Here is a 24626-nt window from a genome sequence, read left to right as displayed (position 1 = left end):
GAAGTTTTATTTGAGGGAAAGCTAAAGACAAATGTACATAGGAGGATAATATATCCAAAGTCAGGGAATATCTTATTAAAAATATCTACGAGCTCAGGAACTTCTTTTTAAACACAAAAAGAAGAACCAACACCAACACTTCTTGACCCGTGACCACTCCACCTTGGTTATATCTTTTATTTATTCAACTTCAAAACCCATTCTTTGTACATTTACCATCTTGGGCATATCTAAACCCGGCCATTATAATAACTTTTGTTTGGTTTCTTCTGGCTGATGCCATTGGCATTGGACATATGGGCAATTAAATCGCTTATCACCCTTTGATCTCTCACGCCCTCGGCCCTGGCCCATTACCGAGGCAAATCAAAAGTGTAATATCATCGGTAAATATCTTACCAATAAAGCCCGGCACCCACACGGGCTAAAAAGAGCAACGAGAAGAGCCAGACAGGGGCACAATCAGTCGGATGTTTACAAGTTTTATGAGCCACCAAATAACAAGATGAACAACAGGCAACCGAAAAAGAAACCAGAACCAGAAACTCGGGGGGAAAAAAACGAAACCTAAACGATGCTTGACTCTGGGTTTGTGTTTTTGGGATTCGATTCGCAATTCGCCTTTGCATTTTTTTAAATATAACTCAGCGTGAGTCGAGACACGATTTTTATCGTCTTTAATTTGCTTTTTATTTGATATCATATTTCAAGGCGGACCTCGCAGAGGTGCCCTGCCAAAAAGGGATCTTTGCTTTTTTTGAGGGTAAGAACTTTAAGTCAAGACGTCATAATGTCATAAAAATGTCACATACTTTTAATAACTTTATGACAGCTACAAAATCATAAACAAAATGCCCTGACAGCCAGCCACACACACACCCCGAGAAGAAAGGGAAGTGGATTCTGCGGCTGGGATCTCTTTTGGGAGTCATCATAATGAGATGTGTCATGTTTTGCCTTCCGAGAAATGTTTCTTGTTGGCCTTTTTGGCTTCTGCCGCGATTGAACATCGTCTAGAGTTGTCTTGGACAGAACTAAATCCTGTCTGCGCCCCCCAAGAGTCTCAATTATAAACATGACAGCCTGATTATTAATTTTGATGTTTAAATGATGATGAGAAATGTCAGAGGATTATAGATCTATCTAGAAAACTATTAAGCTCTAATATTTCTTAGATCTATTAGTTAATTTTAGAAGGTAATAACACTCCCTCCTCCACCTTTGAAATACAAAAACCAAACCTATCCCAGACTTGGCTTTAGTTTCAACGCATAAATTCGCTTCGCGAGAGAATAAAATTATGGTATATAAAGTCGGGACTTTGGCTGCATTATAATGAGGATTTCTGTTGTATCTTTTTTTTTTCTTTACTCGCAAACCCTCAGCTTGCTGAATTATTAAATGCCAAGTTATTTGTCGTTTAGCTGGAAATTCATGCAGGTCGGCGGCAGTACTTTAACTTCTTCGTTTCGTTTCGTTTCGTTTTCTTTTTCTTTTGTTTTGGGGACTTTGAGACTGCTTTATGGATGTGAGTAGGAAATCTTTACGAGTTTCTGGTGGTGAGACAAATTTATTGGCAAGGCATAAATGTATCTGGCGTTTTACTTTTCCCGTTTGGCATTAATATCGTAAGTCGTAAAGATTTTTAATGTTGCATAAAGCCGTTTGCTGGAAACTATTTACATATGCAGCTCGATGGTTTATGGAGCCCTAAAGCGTAAATATCTTTCTCTATGGGAAAATGCTGTAGGGAATAAGGTGTTGAGTGTGGGTTATAAAGGAAAAGACATTCGATTTTAAGAGGGTTATTTTTAAAGTTTATAGTTCAATCACTAATTGGCATTATCATAGATCAAAAGATACATATTTAGCTCATTTATTTTGATAGAAATTGAGTTTAAGCTCACGATTCCCATTGAAACTCAATTTGCCATTTTCCCTTCGACTAAATAATTTGTTGTACACATTTGTTAAAAACTTTACGCTTATCTTGTATGCCTTTTCCGGCCAAAAACCAACTTTATAAATAAGCCAATACTGCGAACGCCGAGTCCCTCCCTCTCTGTGTGTGTTTGTAAAACTTGCTCCTGTGAGTTTGGCGTGTCCTTGGGCTTTCTTTCAGGTAGAGAGCAGAGTTATTTTGTGATTGCACAAATGCAAAATGCATAACAATCACAATTGCACCAAAAATATTTCCCCATGCAAATTGGGATTTATATGTACGAGAATGGAGAGAAAGATATGGCCTCGTTCCTCGGCAAAAACTTTCCTCGAAGGAGCTAAAAGTGGCTTTGCTTTACCTTCAAGTGTTGTAACCCAGTTTTGGATTGCTTTTTTATTTGCCAATCCAGGACTGCAGTTAAGGATGTGGTTATGGATATGCAGATGCCGATGCAGATGCTCCCCCGGGGGGAATCCCAAGTAGTTTATGCAACATTTAGCTAAATCTACCCAAAAAAAAAAGTTGCAAAAAACTTTTGATCGATGGTGAAATTGCTTGGCAATTAGGTAAATACATTGGGGGAAACTCTTTAATATACAAAACAGATTTCAAATATTTTATAAGCATTATTATTGCTTTAAAATATATATAGTTAAAAAGGAAGCAAGAAGGGAAAAAGGTGGCAGAAGAGGAGTTTTATATTTTTAAATAATGTAAGGAAAAATTATCTGAACTAAAAGTACCACAAGTAATTTAAATAATATTTAGTAATCTTTCAAGTTAATAATCCTCTTCGGGATAAGGCATACAATGACAGGCTCCTGGGGTATTCGATTTTAGCCACCGAAGATACTGATTGACTCTCGTATACACTCCCGGGGACTTGGGTCTGGCACATCCTGCTCCCCAGGACACTATCCCTGCCAGTTGATATTGTCCTGGCTGCTCGTCAAAGGTAGTTTGAAGGGAACCACCGCTATCACCACCACAGGCATCCTTGCCACCCTCTGAGATATATCCAGCACACATCATATTATCTGTGATTTGTCCTGGCTTGTAGGTAGTATGATTTCGACATTCTGATTGCGGTATAACAACCACTTGAACTTCCTAAAATTAGGTATATAAAATACTAATATATCCAGAAATATGGAAACCTCACCCTCAATGTATCGCTAGCCGAGCCTCCCTCCTTCTGGGCTCCCCATCCCGTGACCACCGCCAGTTCGTGATCAAAACTATGACCCTGAATGGGCAAACAAATGGGTCTTATGCGACGATTCTCCATATCTATTGGTCGCTCCAATCTCAAAATAGCTATATCATTGTCAAAACTCCGAGGATTATAGAGCTCATGAACCTTTATTTTGGTCACATATCTCTGGATAATCACAACATCCTCGTTGGGATGACTTCGATTGTGTTCCAGGAATCGTAGAGTAAGAAGTTCTGGAGGAACTCCCTCCACACAATGACCAGCTGTTAGGACATACAGATCATTTATCAGTGATCCCGAGCAATAGAATCTATCGTGTATAAGGATCACAGCCATCCAAGGATATTGGTGAACTCTAGTCTCTTCACCGCCCACAATTTTGTTCAGAGTATTGATAAAACCACAGCGACAGGTCACACAATATCTATCCATGGGAAAATTGGGCACTGGTGAATATGTTGGTGAAGTTATTGGAGCTGTTGTTGAAGTTGTAACTCCAGTTATTAAAGATGTTGTGGAAGTTGTTATTGGTGCTTTTGTTGTGGATTTCCTTGTGGTAATTTCAGTGGTTTGTAATCCACTAGGCGATATTGTGCTCGTACTTCCCGGTGGTGGTAAAAATATCGAAGTTATCCACTCGAAAAAATTCCCCTGCAAGGGTCGAACTGGTCCCTTGGCTGCCGTTGTTGAAGCAAATACACACAGGAAGCCACAGAAAATTGCGATCAACAACTGGAGGTTCTTCATCTTCCTGGCACTTTCTATTACTAAACTTGAAACTCTCACGGATCATCCGTTTTAAAGCAGAATTCACAACAAATCCACTCTGCCTGCTAATCACGTTTTATTCTATCAACAAACCTGACGGCTGGCTGTGCAACTTTTCATTTTGGCAACACCACACACATTTTCCAGGCTGTCGCACAAATGAATTCATGAAATGTTTGCCCCAGCAAAGTGTAAATGCCTGCCAGGTTAACTAACTAATTCTGGGCAAACGGGAGGGTTTACATATTTGCAAAGGGGTTTTTCACAGAAGATTGCACTTTTCATGAATGTCAAATTAAATGGGGGCTTTAATGAGGTTAAAGATTTGAATTAAATTTAAACTTGATACGGATTTCTGTGAAGAACATTTGTAAAGTTCAGTAGAAGAGTGTTTAGGGATAGTTTAATTAATTGTATTTTATTAAATCCCTTTTGCTTACATCCAATTTTCCCATCGATTTTCCTTAATCACCACACAATTTCCCCTAATTGACAACTGTTAATACAAGTTTCCACATCAACTTTTCCAACTATTTATCCAATATTATGCAAATCAGACGCCCAATAAGACTCCAATCAAGAGTTGACACTCCGCCACAAAGCTGGCAAGTTTCCCTCTAACTTTTCCCCACCGTTTTCTGATTTTCCCCTTGTCATTTGCCTGTGTGTGTGTTTCGTAAGCTGGCACAATAATCTGTAATAGGCTTAGGCATGAAATATTGACGCTTAGTGACCGCTTAGTGGATGCCAAATGACTAAGTAACGTCATCTTGGTGAAAAAACTCCCAAACTCACAGGACTCCCAACTCCTCCAACTGTAATTAGAAGAGCTCTGTAAATTAGTGAAAGCATTTTCATAACAATTTCCCTCCCCGGTGGGCTAGTGTGTGTGTACATTTATTTGTGGAAAACTAAGCCGCTTATGGGACTGAGACTGTGAGCAAAGCTTTGCGACTTTGACTAATTGAATTTGGTCTATATATTGGGGTATATCCATTGAAGTGTGGCTTTAACCCCAGCACACGACTACAATTTGGATGGTTACACCCACATATGGCAACTGCACTGAAGGAAATTGGGACATATGTCATTAAAGCAAGACCTACGCATTGAAATATTTTTGTAGAATTAATAGAGTACGTAAAACTTGTAAGAAAATAATTAAATATATATTATAAGTTGATTTTTAAAATATTTTTTAAGGGTTCTCTATCAAATTAGGTTTTAAAAAAATATCACAAATATATTTCTCCTTCTGTACACTTCATGCTTCAACGCCTAAATGGTAACATTTTACCCCAGTTGCATTTTATAGACTAAAGAACTTGGGAGTGTATTTTCCTGGGGATGGGGTTACTGCTACTGCCAGCACCTCCAGTAAATTGTCCAATTATAAAACTGCGTAGGCCAGGTAGCAGTAGCCAGTTGAAAAACCAGACCAGGAGAAGACTGGAAGACCCGAAGACCAGAAGCCAACTGTTTCGGGGGAAACTGGAGACGCATCATCCACATGTTTCTGTCACTTTTGATAGTCGCTCTCCTCTCGCTTAATTGATATTTATGGAAATGGTTTTCTGCCGGAAAGTGGAGCGCATGTGGGGAGATTTACAAGCCACAACATTGAACTTCATTCCGCCGCTCATTAGAGAGTGGGAGACACACAGACAAACACCATCCCAAGAGATACGAGCTAAAACTAGAGCCAGAACTAGAGCTGAAACTGGAAAAATAATACTGCAGAAGTAATCCACTGACCCACAACTGCAGCCAAGAAAGGCAGCTGGAGAGCAGTGGCAGTAGCTTTTGTCCAGCTGAAATATATGGCTTAATTGTGGCCGAGTAATAAACATGTCTCGGGGTGGTTAAAAAGTTTTTCGGCTTGCCCAAGAAGTTTCCAGGCAAAAGAAAACCAATTAAAATGGCCAAGAGAGGCAAAAGTCAGAAATTAGAGAGCAGAATCTTGCTCGACTGGAGTTTGAAGTGGTTAGAAAAAAGCCATAAGGTACCTGGAATTTGTTTTAAAACCCCTTGAAAACTATACGGAAAATGTTGTTTGATTTAATTAATAAGCATAAGGATTTTAGTTTATTCAAAAACTATGAAAGACTAAAAATCCCAATACATATTTCAAGCTTCGGTTGATTTGCTTTAAAAATAAACAAAATATTAATTAATTAATTTCCCAATTCATAGTTCCCTTTCACATTTTTTGGCTTCAAAAATGTATCTGTATCTCCAATGAGAACCGAATGCTTTGCATTGCGTAGGCTGGGCCAGTGTGTGAACATGATTTAAAGGCAAATGCCAGTAAATAAAATATATTTATGCACACACATAATATATCTGGACACTACTTAGTTGTCGAACATGAGCTCTTTGGCCGCTATCGCGACAGCATCGGGCTTTAAAATCCGCAGCTTACAAAACATCAGGCAAATGCAGCCAAAACACACATTCCACCACCGACGGCAACAACGACGGCTTTTAATTAAAAGCAACATTTTCACAGGCCAGAGAACAAGCTTATTAACAGTTAACCCAAGCCACTAAAAATATGTACAAAATAAGGGGTAAAACAAAAAAGAGGGGAAAAAAGGAAATACAACGACTGTCAATTGATAAACAAGTCAACTGTCACTTAGGCCCAACATTGATAGCGACTCTGCGTTAATCAGGCAAAGTGTCCAACTCCGAGTTCGACTTTGAGTCCGAGTCCGAGTCCGAGTCCTGCCCCGAGGACCGGATCCCAGCTCCAGCTCCAACTCCAACTCCTTCTGGTAAAAAACTCCACTTGTTGCTGGCTGGCGGCTGATGGCGATAAGCAGCGACACATGTCACAAGATTTTTCAGTCTCAGCCTCAGCCTCAGCCTCCGCCTCTTCTCTTTCGGTTTTCCTTTATTTTTATTTTAATCAAAAGTGGAAATTAAACGCGGCTAATGAAGATTTTAATTGCGTGCAACAAGCAACGCTGCAAGTTGCATGTGGGCTTTGTGTATCTATAAAAGAAATATGTACATATGTGCAGCACATAAACTTGCAACTTAGGATTTACATGATCAGCATTTGTTGGCAACACGCAATCCCCTAACCAGAGAGAGAGAAAGAGCCCCATCAACTTTGGCTAAGCTGATTATGACAGTTTTACAAGGGGACAGTGGGCTTAAAACAAGGAAAATGAATGGAAAGGGAAGTACAGTGGAAATTTATGGCCATGTGAACAAAGGCAAATAGAGTGCTGGACTTAGCATGTCAGCTATTCTAGCCTTTGACTTTGACTATTGAAACGAGAGGGTCATAGTAATGGTGTCTATTAAAAAATATACCTTTCCAAGGTATATACATTTATTAGAACTCAAGGAGAGTCTTAAATGAAGCATTAGATATTTTAAAATAATAAAATACATGTCCAGAAACTTGAAACTTGAAACTATATTTTTTAAATTTATTTCCCAAGGTTCCAAAAGCCCATATTTAAACTCAAGGTCTTCCAAAATCTCCCCAATTTTGAATTCAAATTTTTTTTTAAGTTAAATTCTCTGCCCTTAGCCCTGTATTCCCTTAAATCATACCCCTGAAACCCACGATATCAACCAGTTAAAGAGCAATTAATTGCTCAGGCAAAAGACATATCAAAATCCTTTTGTCAGTCACCCAATTTACATAGAGCAGGTTCCACCTACCCCCAACTTCCTGCCTCTGAGTTTCCTTTTCACCTCAAAGCCACCGGGGGGAAAACGAAAAGAAAATGTGAAAAATGTCACGCTTCATTTGGTTTAACCGTTCAAACGGACACCTGGCCCGAAAGGTAACCTACAAAGTAAAAGAGAGATGATAGTAGGGACAGAGAAAAACACGGCACACAAACTCCATGAGAGATGTGGACACAAATCGAATCGGACAGATCGATTAGGCATACAAATGTGCAATTAGAAGTGGAAAGTTCACTTTGTCCACTCCGGAGAGATGGATATACATATGTATATATGGTCTATATATGTATGTATAGCTACCCTTTGCCCAATTAGGCGTTACAAATTGTTGGCTAGATGTCCGAATCGGAATTGGAATCGGAACTGGAAGCGGATATAGAGACAGCAAACGAGCCATGTAAAAGAGATGAAAGCCGCTTTATATATTTCCCCCGTTTTCAGCTTCAATTAATTGAATTAAATTTTGTGAGTAATTTTCTACTTTTTTTGTAATTTACGCGCCATTCGGTTAACCGAATATGTCTGACGCTGGCCACAAATTTCAATAATTACCGACAGTTTTTAATTATCCCTGCGCGGGGGTGGAGCAGTTCACTGACCAGCAAATAGTTTGGAACAGCATTTAATTATTATTTATGATTGTTTAGCGCAGTTCTGTACTGAAATTGATTTATGCGGTTTTATCGTGTTTGCAGTGAGTGTGTCCGGTCAAGTTTATTAATTTGTTAAAGCCAGCAGCGATTTGACACAAAAGCCCACTCACTTTCCCCCCCAAAAACACCCACTTTTTCAGGCCATTATATGTGGGCTTTTCAGTCATGTCGCCTGCCCATTACAATTACATATTAATTAATAACAATTTTCTTGTATTTTACCAGGGGGCAGGGGAAGGGGGCTTGCGATTGGTGTTGAAGCGTGTAAAGCTATAATTAACAAATATTCGATGCTGCAATTATTGTTTATTTTCTATGGTTCGAAAGAGTTGAGTAGAGTATTTTAATGGTGAGTTTTATAGGAATTTATACTGGCAGATTTAAATGTAAAACATAGTAAAACGTAATGGCAAAAGTAGACCTTAGTTAAGTATAAAATTTAAATATTTTCTCTAAAGTAAGCCCTGAAATATTGTTTTTCTTAATTTAATAAGATACTTAACCTTTTTTTTTATAAATAAGCTTCTTTTTAAGTATGTTTGTTTTAATATTTATATACAAATTTCAAGACCCCCCTTATGATTCCCAGGCTAAGGTATTATTTACTAAATAAATACCAATAATTACAGAGCCTTAATAATTATGTTTCTTAAATAAGCATTATTTTAGCCTCCCAAACTTGTTATGCAAATTACTCTCCACCATACATGAGGCATATCTGATGTGATTTAAATACAGTCTCTTCTTAATTTGGGTTAATTTAAAGAAAAATGCAAACATTTCCTGCTTTCGCCGGTTGGATTTTCTCCTTTTTCCCCCCCTCAAACACCCCTGACTCTGTCTTAACCCACTGACGACTGAAGACTGACGACGAGCGACGACAATGCAAACAGAGCGCGACAGCAAAGCAAACTCAATGAGCAACGCCTGCGTGAAAAATGCAAATCAATTCAATTAAAAAGGAACAAGAGCAACCACTAAGGCTGGCAACAATTGCCAGGACGCATTGCATGGCCGCCGGGCAAAACATACGATACGATCCTCTATGCCATATACCCCAAGAAAAGTCTCAAAAGAAAAAAAGGAGCAGGAAAAGAAAAACGAAACGAAACACGCTCCATAAAGATCCGCAAGACAACAAACAGCAACAACACATGCCACAAAAGTGTTGCAGTTACAAGAATTTTAATCAAGCGTTTAACACTAAACGCGCCACAAGTTGCAGGCAGGCAAAAGGCGAAGGCGAAGGCGATGGCGATGGCGATGGCGACCGAAGGCTGCGGCTGCGCAGACGCATAAACAATTTTCAAATTGTTGTTGCTCCTTTTCTGTTTTCTGTTGTTGTTTTCTTATTGTTGTTAATGTTGTTGTTGCTGGTTGGTTGGTGTTGTGTCTGCCTTGCAGCCTTTATTGGCATTGTGCTGCCGCCGCCGTTGCCTGTTGTTGCTGTTGTGCATAAATTAACTTGCCGCTTGTCTAGGCCCGGCAGCCAACATCAACTTTTGCTACAAAAGGCACCGAAAAAAATTGGATTTTGGGGAATGCTTTTAAGAGAATTTGAGGATTTTATAATTAAAATAAAATAAATAATAATTTAGGAAAATATATTTTAACACAAATTACAAAGTTTATGGAGTAGCTTAGAGTTTATCAATCGGTTAGAGAGAATAACAGAAATTCTAATAAACAACGAAATAAATATTTGTAAATATATATTCAACATTTTAGATTAAAATAATATACAAATGTTTAAGACAAAAATCCCTTTACTAATTTGTTTCAAAACTATCAAATAAATATATCCATAAATACAAATTACAACCCCCCCAGAAAGTAGAAATTTGTGGTCTTTGGAGTGAAATTTTTCGGCCAAAAAGTGATTGATTGTCAAAAGTCATATATATTCTGAATGGCCATAAAAATCTGTATTAATAAATAATAAAAGATTTTTAAAATTCGAAAAAAAATGTTGATCAATTTTTTAAAGGAGTTATATCATTAAAATTGACAAAAAAAATGACGAAAAAATCAAGTCTTTTAAATTTGTATAAAAGGTATGCATATTTATTTTCCCAGCAAAAACTAACATAGAAAAACTTTCCGAATTGAAATTAAATATTTTTTGGCTTAATTATGATTAATTTAAAGTTTCAGAAATCCAACTTTTTCTTCTATTTTTCCTGTACACTATAATATTCTCAGTTAGAAATTCTTCTCCGTGCAACAGTTTTCGGCTTGACTTTGGCTTTCCTTTGCCTTGTTTCCTCCTCTTTTCCTTTCGTTTTGGACAAATTTAAATTTGCATGACAGACGCACATTGATCATATTGGCGGGTTAAAAGGCAGACCGGAGGCTGCGGCAGAAGGGGGTTAAGAAACATGCCACAAAGAGCCCCAACTGCGCCAAAAGGAGTCGCTCATTTTCATTTTCAGTTTCATTCAATTCAATGCGGTTTCTTTTCGCTGCCTTCCTTCTTTTTTTTCAATTAACCAAACATGCGGAGCACTCAAAATGTCATTTGGTTTTCTCAAATGTTTCTGGTTTGTGTTCTTGTTTTCTTTTTTTGGTGTTGTGTCTCTTGTGTCTGGGGAACAAACAGACAGACAGAAATTTAGGCCAGCAGCATGCGTGAAACTCCCATAAAAAATCATTCAATAAATCACAACAAATTAACATAAATCTTGTTCTGTCGTCGTCGGCGGCGCTTTTCAGCTAGGGGCGGGAACGGGCCACTCGAGGAGCTGCCCCCTCCAGCTACTCCCTCGGAAAGCTACTCTCCTGATGTTGATGATGATGTCGATCGTAAATCGTGAAAATTTTGACAAATGCCCAAAAGCTTCCACGCACTCAAAATGGGCAATAAAAAATTAAAAAGTAAATATATTGAAGAGACGCCAAAGCCACAAAAAAAAATCTTTATTGCATCTTTAACAGCGGCTGAAAACATAACATCAAGTCGACTGCTAGGAGAGTTAGCCTATGACACAGGGAATACTCTTTTAATAAATTCAAGGAAATCTGTTCTTAAAAAGAAATAAAAATTGTAATAAATTTAAATTTTGTATATAAATCTTTTTCAAAAATTCCGGGCAAATCCCAAAAGGCTAGTTGTGAGTAAGGCTCTTGATTAACATCTCGAAAATCACTCAATTTCACTTTAAAAACCTATTTCAGAGTTAAATAATTTCCACAAAATTATTGTTTATAAAAAAATAACTTAATCTTTAACCTATACTTTTGTCCAAAGAGTATTAAAAAGATCTATAACATCATCTAAACGAAACAGATGCACAAATTCTTCGCCGCGCCGCACACACGTGCACTGCGTCCCATAGATGACACAAATGGCACACAAAATGTATCTTTTAGAACGCAAAATGAGCTCCATAAATGCAAACCAAGGCGGAGGGGAAGGCTGTGGATATGTATCCCAAAGGGAGCACAAACCGCGCACATGTCTGCAAAGTGTTAATGTGAATTTATGATGCATTACGCGCCATCGTCTAGAGCCTTTCGTATTCAAACTCCTTCTCAAACTTGGATACCTAACTCTTCTTTCGAATAGAAATATTTTCTGTTAGTGTAATGAAAAACAGATCTGGGAAAGTTTTTACGATATTCTTTCGTTGGCTCTCTGTTTATTCTTTTTTTCTGGTAGTTTTTATGATGGAAATTTTGGAGTGAAGTTTTATTATTGTAATAAAGCCAGAAGAGTGTTGAGAGGAAGATCAAAGCCTTAAGTTTTGAATTGTTTTGCAAGAATAATTAAGACGTAGAAGCTTAGAAAGGATTTTAGGAAATTTGAAATTAAAGATTTTTAATATATTAGTAAAATTTTTAAGAGTCAGAAGATTAAATTAAATATTAACTTATTTCTTTTAAAACCTTTATTCAAAAAGGTAGATTTCTTTTGTATCAGAAACATTAACTGATTGATACATTGATTCTTAAAGAATTATTAAAACGTCATCTCTGTTATTTCATTTATTTAGAGCAACTAAAATCCAGGGAAGAAATAAAAAAAAAAAAAAAATATTACCTTAAGCTTAAAATACCCTCCACTCCCTTCTCTTATTTAATTACCTTACTTAATCTTATATTTCTTCACACTGCCTTGACTAATTGAAACCAGAAAATATTTAACCCCAAAATATCGCGGTTTCCCCCAAAATAAACTCACACCTGAATGCCTCTAATAAACCTTCAATTAAGACAAATAACCGAAAAATAAACCACACACACTCTCTCTCCCCTAAAATATAGTAGAGCCAAAAATAAATGGAAGGCGTCTGAGTGCGTGCAACGCCCATAAAACTGCATTATCGGAGGAGGGAAGGCAGTCCGGTACTTCCCCGCCGTAGGACAATTTGCTCCAGTTCACAATTGTGGGCGGTCGGTCTGGTGGCTGGGTTGGGGGCGGGGCACCTCTATATAAGAGGCGGACGGCCGTTGACAGCTGCGCCTGGTGGCCACAAAACTATACAAGAGAATCGTATAATTTATGCAGTTCCACAAGTTTAGACAACCATTTCACTCTCGGAATCGAAGCGGTTGGAGGAGGATGGACTCGCACAGCAATGAGCATGACAAATTTTTCGTTGCCGCTTTTGAAGTTTTCCCCCCTTTTCCTGGCGTACTCCTGGTACTCCTTAGGAGTACACCTACAGAGTGAAGCGGAGAGTTCCCAGATGGATCTGCAGTCTATGGCTTCACCCATCCCAGCGGCGGCAGCTCGTAAATAAAATCGTAAATTGCCATTTTGTTTTATTGTCGTCCAGTCGTCGTCGTCGTTCGCTCAGACAGTTTTTATTTTTATTGAGCTCGTTTTGTTGGCCCAAAGGAGCTTTTGGGTGCCGGCCTTGTAGGATGCAAAAGTTATCGTGGTTGCCACGACATGTCGTTAATGAGCCATAAAGGTGTGCAGAGGGAAACCCCCCTCCTTGGGACTTGAGGTGAGGTGGGAAATGGAAATTGGGTACGGTTGGGGGGAAAGTGTTTCTCGATTTCCATCTCTCTTATTTCACTGGGGGATTTATGATCGAAGAAGTTCTTTATTTTGATCTGGCTATTTGGGGGAATGATTTATGGATAGGGGAAGAGAGCCAAAGCTAGATGTGTACTTTTTGAAGTTTACTTAAGGGAAACAATAGTTCTACAACTCTTTTAGGTTGATATTTAACCCCCTGACATACCCAGATTCTTTTGAATCATCTTCCTCTGATGTGTTAATGCAAATTCTAGTTATTCCAGTTGTGATCTATGATATATGAAGTCCCTGGCCAGTGATGCTTTATAAAGAATTACAAATTGCACGCACAGACAGCTTCGCAGGGATGGAGTTGGGTGCCAGGGGAAGTGCTTCACTTTAATGATTAATGTAAGTCGCGTACAAGAGAGCCAGAGGAGTAGGAGATGGAGCAGCACCAGAGATGATGACGATGGCACTGTGACGGAGCTTTTCTTTCCAGGAATCGAGCACAATGGCCATTGGCAATGTCATTGCCTGACTAAGGGACTGACTGACTGACTGACTGACTGCCTGCCTGCCTGACTGACAGTAAATAATCTATCAATAATTGAGAAGGCCTCTTTGCCTGGCATTGGCACTGGCACTGGCACCGGACTGGCCTCGAAGGCGAGACGCGTGCTATTGGTGCCGGAGTCCTCCATGGACCACACTTGGTGACGTTAAAGGATTTCGTCCCGCTGATTATTCTCTTTATGGAGCCAATGCCGTTGATAGGCTGCCCCAGAGGCATGCCACAGAGAACCCCTAACTCCTAGAGCCTCCTCCCGACTCCACATCGAACGCATCGCTTTCATGGCTGACTGAGTTTGCGCTCGATTCGATTATTTATGTCATTTGCTTTGACATTTATCATTCCACGATTTCACGATTTTTTTGTACTTCTCCCTTTTTTTGCTTTTAGTTACACTGTGCAAAAAAGGTTCTTAATTAAAGTGGAAATCATTTAACAATAAGACTAAATTTGAGATTAATTTGTTAATATTTTGGTAAAGAAATCGGTTGTTGTGAAGGATTATGGTCACTACACAAATGTTCTGTGAGATTCTCTATTCGTTTTCTTATAATTTCCAACTAATTCTGACTATTCATCATTTAAATTCTCTAAATTATGACCATCAGTTACATTTTTTAGATACCTATGTAAGATTTTCCATTGTATTCCTATGACTCCCAGCTAGTTCTAGCTTTCAGTTTATTTTCCTAGCATAGAAAATGTTTAAAAATGGTTATACTTGTTTCATAGTTACTTAGAACATTTCAGCTAATAGAAAGCTAATTTTTCTCTCAGTGCCTTCACAGATTTCCTTTTTTTTCTGGTCCTATTGTCAAGGCCAGAAGATGATGACGACGCTGTCCGATAGGCACTCACTCCATTGCCGCTTTTGGCTATTTATGGCCGCGCTACTTAACATAAATTTTATTGCTTTTGCTGTTTGCTCATTTGGGGGCTATGGAGTCGATAGGACCTCAGATCTCGGACCTCGGACATTGGACGTACTATCTCAGGGCTTACTCACCGGGACAACGGGCAGGATGGATGCTCTCATCGAATGCCGGGGCTCCTGCTGTCTATGAATTGATGAGGATTCATTTATTGTATGATTAGTTTTGCCTTTATGGAGTGTTCATTCCTCTTTTTTTGTAGCTTTGCCCTGCCTTGCTCTGTATATTATATATTTTCCTCTTTTTCGCCGCTCCTCTTTTAATGGAACTCAGTCAGGCACATACTTATATAGAGCCTGGCCAGCTCACTTAAATGAAATTATTATTCATCGCTGCATCGCCCTGTGTACCTTTGGATACGTGTAGTTAATTGAAAATTATTTACCAGCCAGGCAAAACTGAGCCACAGGCCATGGAAGCGATACAGAAACAGGTTGACTTGGTTGGCTTGGTTAACTTGGTTAATTCCTGACTCATGGCCAGAGAATAAGGTCAGCTCAGAGGTGGGCGGGCGGCTACAGATGTCAATCACAGGTCCGATTGCAAAATGCATCGATTTACCAGGAAAATTATTGATGACCGAGGAGGTGGAGCGCCGCTTTTGCCAGAACTCATGATGATGCCTCAAAACAAAACTAATGACTTCGATCCCATCCCAAATGCCACTAAGCAATTTCCGAAAGTTGCCAAGTCAGATGAGGAGATGAGGAGAAGGAGAGCTTCGATTAAGTGGAACCACTGTCAAATGCAAATGTTACTGCCCATCAGGAGGCTCTGGGTTATTGGATGGGCCTGGGACTGGCACTGGCTCTGGATTGAGTTAGAGTTTGGGCCATATGCGAAAACCTGCCGAGTCACAAATCGATGCGTAATTAATTGGCTTGAGCAAGTTTCGCATGCCGCATGCAATTAAAAATTCATATTCAAGTTCAATGTCTGGAAACTTAGACAACCGCCGCAGCTCTCTAAGACGCTTTCAACAGAACGCCGCATATGGTGAGGATAGCAAATTCATGAAAGGAAGGATATGGTTATATCAGGAGTAAGGGGTCTTTTCAGAGGAGTCACGGCACAAATTTTTGCCCATTCACCAGCAAAGCACTGAGAGAAAGTGATGTATAGAACCAGGAATTGCTTTTTACTGACTAAAAAACATAATATAACAATATTTAGAATATAACTACACATTGTCAGGAAATACTTTGGGGTTCTTGGTTGTCACTCTTCAATTTTGAAGCTAAGTTCCCAATCAAGATTTGCTTAAATTAACTTTAAATAATCACCTTACTCAAATGATTTCCTTTAGTATTTTTTACCAGTGCATTTGCGTTTGCATTCTTTGGTCTTGGGGGGACTTGTTTTGACCATTCCCATTCCCCCAGAGAGAGAGAGTGAGCTCCAGAGGCTGGTCTTACTTAGTTGCTGTGTGTGGGCTCCTCAAGGTGGATGTTGTGGGCTAAGAAGGGGTTGGAGGCATCTTGAAAATATATGGTCCGTTGATTACCGCTTGCTGTGATTTTTGATTATGCAGTTTCCGTTTCGTTTTTACTGGTTTTTCCCTCAACAACCATTCATTCTTTCTTTTGTTTTGTATGTTTTTTTTTCCATCCATTTTTGCATATGTAATTTTGTGGCAAAGGCATTTCAAGGACTGTTAAACGCAGTGCTTTTGCAGTGCATAATTAGTTTGATACGCTCATAACCGAGTCGAAGAGTTCTCAAAGAGGAATTTTATGGTCTGTATTTCAAATATATAATGACTAAATCAGCTCACGCTCAGCTCAAAAGCAACAAAGTAAGCTAATCAGCCTCAGCTCAAGTTCAATCAATTCAAAATGGAATCACCTTATGTTCCGAATAAATAAAGATTAACTTTATAATCTAACAATATCCGACGCCACCAGGCCATTCTCTTTTCTTTAATAATCCACCGTGACTAAACAAAACTCGAACCTTGTCTGGCGATTAACTCCAAATAATAGACTCAATTAACCAAAGTAGACAACTCAATAGGTCGCTCAAGCCAAAAATGAAATAGGGTTTAGAAAAGAAATATCGAAATAAATAAATTACAGAAAAGAGAGAAACTCTTTTCCAGCAATGACATCATTTGGCATCAGTGTCAACCCCATTGTTTAACCCGCCTTCTCTGTATATTTTCCCCGCTCTTTTGGGAGATGGAAACCCAACCGCAACCCCATCAATTATGCTCGAAAAAGGTAGCCAAAATAAAATGAGCATTCATTTGATAGATTTTGATGTATTGCCGGCAATTTGTTAGGCCTGGCAGAGTGCTAGTCGGATACGGGAAATTACCGACACGCTGTGAGCGGATCATACAAATTAATTAAGTACCGGGGAGATCGATTCATAAAAACTTTAGGGAGTCGAGACTCGGGAGTCGGAGTTGGGAGTCCATGTCAAAGATCAGGCCCAAACACGATTCGGTTATTTAGGCCCAAGCTATTCTACGTGTTTGTCTTACCATTTTACATGGCTCATTTGTGTGTGTGCTTGTTTTTTTTTTTAATAGGAATAATACAAATAATACGAGCTGAGGTTGGTGTGTAATAAATAGTTTAGCTCGTGGACCGCATGTGGTGTGTCTTTAACCTTTTGTTACTTGCCTTCTATGTTTATATTTTTCTATTTGTGAGAGTGGGTGTGTGTTTTCTGGCTGGTCATTTGCATCATAAAAGCTTTGGGAGTACAATTGGTATTGGTATTAATGGCTAACAGCGTTGGAAGTTTTTTTTTGAGATTTGTAAGGCCTTTATTTAGTGGATTTTATACCCTTGCAGTGTACTATTATTTTAGTCAGAAGCTTGTAATCATGTGAAGTGGTCATTTCCGACCCTATAAATCATATATATTCTTGATCAGAATCAACAGGCGAATCTTTCTAGGCATCAATGAAAGAAAATAATTTTTTTTTAATTTTTTCAACATTTTTAATCAGGATTTAACATTGTTAACATATTGAAAAAATGACAAAAATTTAAATACTTTAAAAATGTAATTTAAGTATGCAGACTAATTAACCTATTAAAAACTAGCACAGAACAGCTTTCCGAATCAAAATTAATGAATTTTTGGCTTAGTTATGAATTTTTTAAGATGTGGGTTATAGAAAAATCGTCATAGAGAAAAACATCGCCCTTGAAAGGTATTATAATTTCAGTAAGAAGCATGCAATGCAGTGAAGGAGGCATTTCCGACCATATAAATCATATATATTCTTAATCAGCATCAACAGCCGAATCTATCTAGCTATACCAGGGAAAAAAAATTTTTTCAAACTTCTATTTCAATATTTTATTGTTAAAATTGTCAAAATAAAAATTCATAAAAATTTAATTTTTTTTACATTTTAAAGTATGCAAATTTATTAAGCTAATAAAAACTAACATAGAAGAGCTTTCCGAATTCAAATTAATGAATTTTTGGCTTAGTTATGAATTTTTTGAACTTTAATTTGTTGAAAAAATTGTCATATAAAAATATCAATAAAACTCGATTCATAGAATGTGCATATTTTAAGCTTGGCTATGAGCGATTTTCAATTCGCTCCTCTAATTCAATTTTAAACTGCATTGATATATACACTTCAGCCTGCTTCTTAACTTGCTTCTTAATTGGAAGTACTTGTTTCTATAATTTTCTAACCTATTCTCATGTAAGACACACACGGCGTATACTTAATTTTGCGGTTTTTATGTTAAGTATACGCCATGTATGACCCTTAGCTGACAAGCTGTGGAGAATAGCCTGACAAGGCTTCTTCAACTGTTTTAAATTAAAAACTGAATTAAATAACCTCAGGCACTACTAGCAGTATTTGCGAGGAACATTTAAAGAACATTTTTGTACGATTTTTATACCCTTCCAGATTATTTTATTTCTAGTCTGAAGCTTGTAGCGCTCGAAGGAGTCAGTTCCGATCTTATAAATTATATATATTCTTGATCAGAATGAACAGGCCTATCTTTCTAGCCATGTTTGAATAAACATAAATTTTTTTTAAATTTTTGCAAAATTTTGGAACAGGTTTTTACATTTTCGACATGTTGAAAATTTGACAAAAATTTTAATAATTTAAAAATGTCATGTAGGTATGCAGATTTATAAAAATATTAAAAACTATCTCAGAACAGCATTCCAATTGGGAACTAATGCATTTTTTACTTAGTTATGGCCGATTTTTATATAAATTTCGGGAACCTGAATTTAACTTACTTTCTTGTTTTATCTAATTTGATTCAAAGCTATCTTTTATTGTTATAGAATTTCGTTTTTAGTTATATGAAACTCGGAATACTATTATAATATTAGTAGTAAATCAGTAAGTATATTTCAACAGCAAGTTACTATGACCAGTATGTAACTATAATCAGTAAGTATCAATTAACAATAATGAACTGTGATCAATAATTAACTATGAGCAGTAAGTAACTATGAGAAGTAAGTACCTCTAAACACTATGTATGTATGATCAGTTACTAACTTTGACCACTAATAAACAATGACTTGCATCTTTTGTAACACAACACATTTCTAAGACTTGGCCGGCAGCAGTCACTTCGTTCCGGGGATGTTTGAACCAGTTGGGAATTATATGCATACATGTGCGAGATTTGTTTTGGAACAAATTTAAGAGCAAGCTATTTCAATGAAACTAAGGAGTTATTCGTCTATATAATTTTACTAGAATATAAGTCGGAGCATGGCGAATCGGTGGACTATATACATATATATATATATATATATATATATATATATATATAATAGCTGCCATAGGAAAAAATCGGGCTATTTATAGATCCTATAATCAATAATTGAACACGACCAGTAATTAACTATGAGCATTAAGTAGCTATGAGCAGTAGGTATCTTTGACCAGTAAGTAACTATAATCAGTAAGTAACTAAAGTATCTAAAAATATAAGAAAGTTCTAAGTATGCAAAGGGGACCATGGCAATAAGAAAATAAATTGGAATATAAAGGCTATACCTAGGTCTGACACCACCAATAGCTTCTTCATACATAATATAAATGTCATGGTTAAGACTTACCCCAGTAGAGGACACGTCATTGTTTACTTCCTTACAGTGTAGTGACCAAGATTGGGTGACTATCCAAAGTGAGCTTCTTCCTGATCATCCAGATGTATTGCATTGGCCACGTCATAGTTTTGGGATCGAAAGGTAATCACTATCACTATCACTTGAGATGTTATCACTAGGTACCCCTAGGACCGACTGAGCCGCGCGCGGCCTTAGCGGCTCTATTTATAGTCCCCGAGGAAAGAGAGGAGCAGAGAAAGTGAGTGTGAGTGGGCGGGAGAGGAGTTGCCTCTTGAGATTAACATAGAGCGACTAACATAGCGAGAGAGGGGGAGAGGCAGAGAGGAGCAGCGCGCTATTTAATTTAACTACAATCAATAAGTAACTATGAGCATTAAGTAACTCTGATCAGTAAGTATCTATGACCAGTAAGTAACTCTGATCAGTCAGTATCTATGACCAGTAAGTATGTATTATCAGTTACTAACTTTGAACACAATGACATGCAACTTTTGTAACACAACATATTTCTGATACTTGGCTGGCAGCAGGCACATGCATGTCGAATCGGTGGACTATATATATACATATATATAGCTGTCATAGGAACGAGTGGACGATTCATAGAACTATGATCAGTAATTGACTAAGACCAGTAATTAACTAAGATCAGTAAGTTTCAATGAACATTAAGTTACTCTGAACAGTATCAATGACTTTTCCAGTTTTCTACAGATTTTCATCAAATTTGATATATATCCATTATATATTAATCTAGAATTTTGTGTAAAAGATTATGAAAATCGGAGTGTTGCTGCCATACAAACGATCGTTTAAAATAGAGGAAAATGCAAAATAAGTTAAATTAATATACGTTTTTTGATCAATTTTTACAAATACCTATACTTGTAGAGCAATGTTCCGTAAATTGATTTACGCAATACTAAGCCTTTGTTATACAATCAGCTCATATGTGACCCCCCCCTAAAAGTTACCAAATCAAATTCGTTTTCTTTTAAGAAATATATATATGTATAATTTCTACATAATTAAGTTGCTGAACTCGACCCAATTTGATAAGCAACAAAACAATAGATTTTTGTTAAGAGCTGCCGCTTGTTCTATTTTTAGAACACAGGCTTTCTTTGAGTTAGGGTAGATAGAAAGAGTTGTGTGTGTTAAAAGGGGGTGCAAATTCTCCGATCTTCCAAGTGGCGTCGGTGGTGTAATGGTCAGCATAGTTGCCTTCCAAGCAGTTGATCCGGGTTCGATTCCCGGCCGACGCACAAGTAAAATTTTTGTTTTATATTTTATTTTTCTCTTTTGTTTATTTTTTCTAAATAATATTATTAATTTTTTTTTAATTTCTGTTTTTTTTTTTAATAAGTTCATAACTAATTAAGCTATCATAGGCAAACTTTGAATTTTCTTTCCTTTTACTTGTTTTCTTTCACAGAAACAGAAAATGTTATAAAAAATAAATAAAATTTTTTGGCAAAATTAAATAAATAAATCAACTATTTACAATCAAGTTTAACATCTGTTGTAACTTAAAGACCATCAATTAAGTTTTAATTACTCATGATTTACGTTTCCCCACCGAAAACTTGTTGACAATCAAATGTTTGCATTGAAAATTTCATTATGCCAGAGAAAAGCCCTCAAGATGTAAATATTTAAGCCTCTAATTTGGTTTTCGCATTCAAAATGAACTTGTGTAAACTCCAGGATCCAAGGTCAACGAACGAAGGGACATGAATATAACTAACTAGCCAGGACAGGCCGTAATTAGTATGCCGTTTGCGTAAGGCAAAGCGTTTTGTTTGCACTAAATTCGCCATAACAGATTTCGAAGAGAGCACTAAACACAGTCCGAAAAAAAATTGAGAATTATTTTATTTTATTTATTTTATTTATATATTTAATTATTTATATTTTTAACAATTTTTATATTCTTTTATTCATTCAAATAAGGAGCCAAACTGCCTTTATGTCACCATCATTATCTTTAATTTAATCTAATCTCTCTTAATGGCTGTCAAACTTTTGAATACCTCACTAAATAATACCTCTTTAATAATAAATAATGAAAATTTAATTTTACAATAAAATTTCCCTTGCATTCTGACTCCTTTTTATTCCTGTTTCCTGGAACTTCATTTGCTATTCATTTCTGCTGTCGTCCCTGTTCTTGACTTATGCGTATTACTGCAAATATCAATTAATGCCAGAAACGTGCGTGAAATATCCAAGTCCAGGCACACTGACCTTGGGATTATAATCAAGACCCATGTGGAGTTTGAGATCGAGTTCAAGTTAGTTTATAGAGGCGGTGGTGTGGCAGATAAGGACTCGCAGACGGCTAACATAATTGATTTGCAGCTCCGATTTATGTGTCTGCCGTCGACGCTCTGATGGGGCGGGGTGAAAGGGTCAAAGTCACGCACTTAATCGGAAATTTCAACTTGCCCCTTGGATTGCCCAAGCATCTTCGATTGTGGTTTCTGGGCTATGCAAAGTGTGCCTTTGGGGCCCTCTTTACTTGGACAGCAGCAAAGTGTACAGCACCCTTTACTAAGTGCGCTTTAGCTAACCAGCATTTGTTATTTAATTAATGATTAGTTTCTTATCTTTAAATATTTAATTTATTTAAATAAAACTAATAAGAACAAAAAATACCAAAGGCCTTATGTATGTGATATACTAAGAGAATTCTTTGAATGCCTGCCCTGTGTTCATCTTGTAATTGTGTATTTTGAAACACTTGCTTTTATATGAGTTCTACTTAAACCAAAAAAAAAAAAGAAATTGTTTATATATTTCTTTCAGTTTATTTGTTGCATCTTGGCATTGGAATATCCCAAGGACAGCCTGATCGGTCAGGACTAGCAAATATTCCCATGGTAAGGAAAACGATAGTGAAAAGGCCAGCGGTCAAGTTCATGGTTTAAGATCAAATCTACAACTAAAAATTTGAGGTATCACTTTCACAGGAAAGATCTGTAATTATATTAAAACGAATGCATTTTCCTTGGTCTTTTAAATTAAGAAATAAAAATAAAACAAATACCTTACCGAATTCCTCTTAAATAAGGTGAGAGGGAAATGTTTTTGGTTGATTCGAAATATTTCTGGAATTGATTAGTTCCTACTTAATATATACTATTTTTTTTGCAAATTGTTCTATGTTCTATGAAAATGTAAGCACTTCCTCAACAAATGTATTTATTTTATGAATATATATAAAAATAGTTTGAAAACAAATATACAACGTAATGGAACTAATCATTTTCATAGATTTATGGTTTGTTTAAGTAAATCAAATCAATTCAGATTTTTTGTTCTATTAATATTTCTTCATTAAAAATTATTATTATTTTTTGTTTAATATACATATTTTCTTAAGGGTTTCAGTTGTAGATTTCATCTTAGATCATGAACTTGATCGCTTACCTTTTCACAATAATTTTCCTCTCCACGGGGATATTCGCTAAAGAAATAAAAAATGGATCGAGAATGTGTAATCCTCCTTTTGAATGGGAGCCTGGCCCACAATGGTGCAAGAGAGTTCGTCCACAGAGTAATGATATTATATTTCCCCATAAGTGAATGTGTATTTAAATGGTACTCCCTTTGGCAGAACCAATAAAATCACCATCGCATTTTAAACTATTTATTTATTTGTATTTATTTTTGGTTTGAGTAGAACTCATTTATGCGTATGTGCCAAAAATTACAATTACAAATGGAACCTACCCACCGATCGCCGCTTGTGACCCCTCTTTAACCCCATTTAACCCCTGGCTGATGGTGGACAAAGACAAATATTGGGCCGCAATCACTCAGCTGTGAAGATGCCGCAGAGCAAACACAAATGGGAAAACACTGACCACACCGACACACAGAGTGGGTACCAAAAGAAATACAACAGTCATCATAATACACAGACACAGCCATGGACAGGGACAGACAGTGAGGGGCATAAATATGCGAATGCCAAATAAACAAAATGCGCTGCGAGCCAAATGAAATGCCAATTGAAATGCCAAAAACGTAGAGAAAAACGGCGCAGCTGCAGAGAACACAACCAAATATTGCTTTTAAAATGGTTGCGAATAAAAAAATGAAGAAAAAAGGTTGAAATAAAGAAAATAAACTGGGTATTTGATAAACTATGGCAAGAGATTACAATATTTCTTTTTAAATGATTTACAATATATTAAGCGGATTTCTAAGGCTTTATAAAAATAAACATAGTTTATAGCATCGAAAAAATGTAGTTAAATTGATTTAGTTATTTTTTAATAAAGTCAATGGGAAATATTTATGGAATCTTAGGCTCAATCGCTTTGAGCTCCTAATCGATTTGACTAATAAATACAACCAATTACCGACCAGTATCTCCCTCCTCCAGATCAATCGCTGTCATTTCATTCTATTTCCACATCCATTTAGCATCTGCTTCAATCAACCGCCTGGCCTGGCTCTCTCGGCATTAATGTCTCTGTTAAATTGCCGGCTAAAACTCAACGAGCTGTGGAGTTTAATTAAAAAGAGAGAGAACGCCAAGGATACCGCCTTCCAGCTCTCATATCAATTACGCAGGCGATTAAGCCAAACAAACTGCCAACTGATTGGCGATGCATGCCAAAGCCACAACCAAAGGTCTGGAAGGAGTCTTGAGATATGCACGGTGAAAAATATATATATATTTAATTACCGCATAACATCTCTTCAGCTTGGTTATGAAATATATTTAATTAAAATAGCAATTATCAATTAAATACCCTTTTAAATAAA

The 24626-nt window shown here is 37.1% G+C and overlaps 1 protein-coding gene, 1 long non-coding RNA gene and 1 other non-coding gene across 3 annotated transcripts in view; 1 reads left to right on the top strand and 2 right to left on the bottom strand.

Annotated features, from left to right (window-relative positions):
- The window catches only part of LOC147644500 (uncharacterized), a 101220-nt gene extending 81283 nt beyond the window's left edge, over positions 1-19937 (bottom strand). The window contains exon 1 of the long non-coding RNA XR_015270399.1: positions 19836-19937. This is a non-coding gene — a long non-coding RNA (uncharacterized LOC147644500). The remainder of the gene's footprint in view (positions 1-19835) is intronic.
- LOC110177672 (trypsin-1) lies at positions 2723-3905 on the bottom strand. Its single transcript, XM_020944494.2, has 2 exons — positions 3105-3905; positions 2723-3052 (listed from the first exon to the last, which is right to left on the bottom strand). The coding sequence occupies exons 1-2, from the start codon at positions 3903-3905 to the stop codon at positions 2723-2725; spliced, it is 1131 nt and encodes a 376-aa protein (XP_020800153.2).
- Positions 19938-21040: 1103 nt separating the features above from the next.
- TRNAG-UCC (transfer RNA glycine (anticodon UCC)) lies at positions 21041-21112 on the top strand. The gene has a single exon. It is a non-coding gene; the product is annotated as a tRNA-Gly (tRNA).
- Positions 21113-24626: the final 3514 nt, after the last annotated feature.

The sequence above is a fragment of the Drosophila serrata genome, unplaced genomic scaffold (genome assembly GCF_035046125.1).
Source record: "Drosophila serrata isolate PLE 108 unplaced genomic scaffold, ASM3504612v1 contig_165, whole genome shotgun sequence".
Classification (NCBI taxonomy): domain Eukaryota; kingdom Metazoa; phylum Arthropoda; class Insecta; order Diptera; family Drosophilidae; genus Drosophila; species Drosophila serrata.
This window is presented reverse-complemented; position numbering and strand designations above follow the sequence as displayed.

Bases quoted from the DNA above. Each gene is read 5' to 3' on its own strand.
- LOC110177672 (XM_020944494.2), bottom strand. From the start codon at position 3,905: ATGAAGAACCTCCAGTTGTTGATCGCAATTTTCTGTGGCTTCCTGTGT. The intron at 3,053-3,104 runs GTGAGGTTTCCA...ACCTAATTTTAG, and splicing joins CGGCTAGCGATACATTGAGG to GAAGTTCAAGTGGTTGTTAT.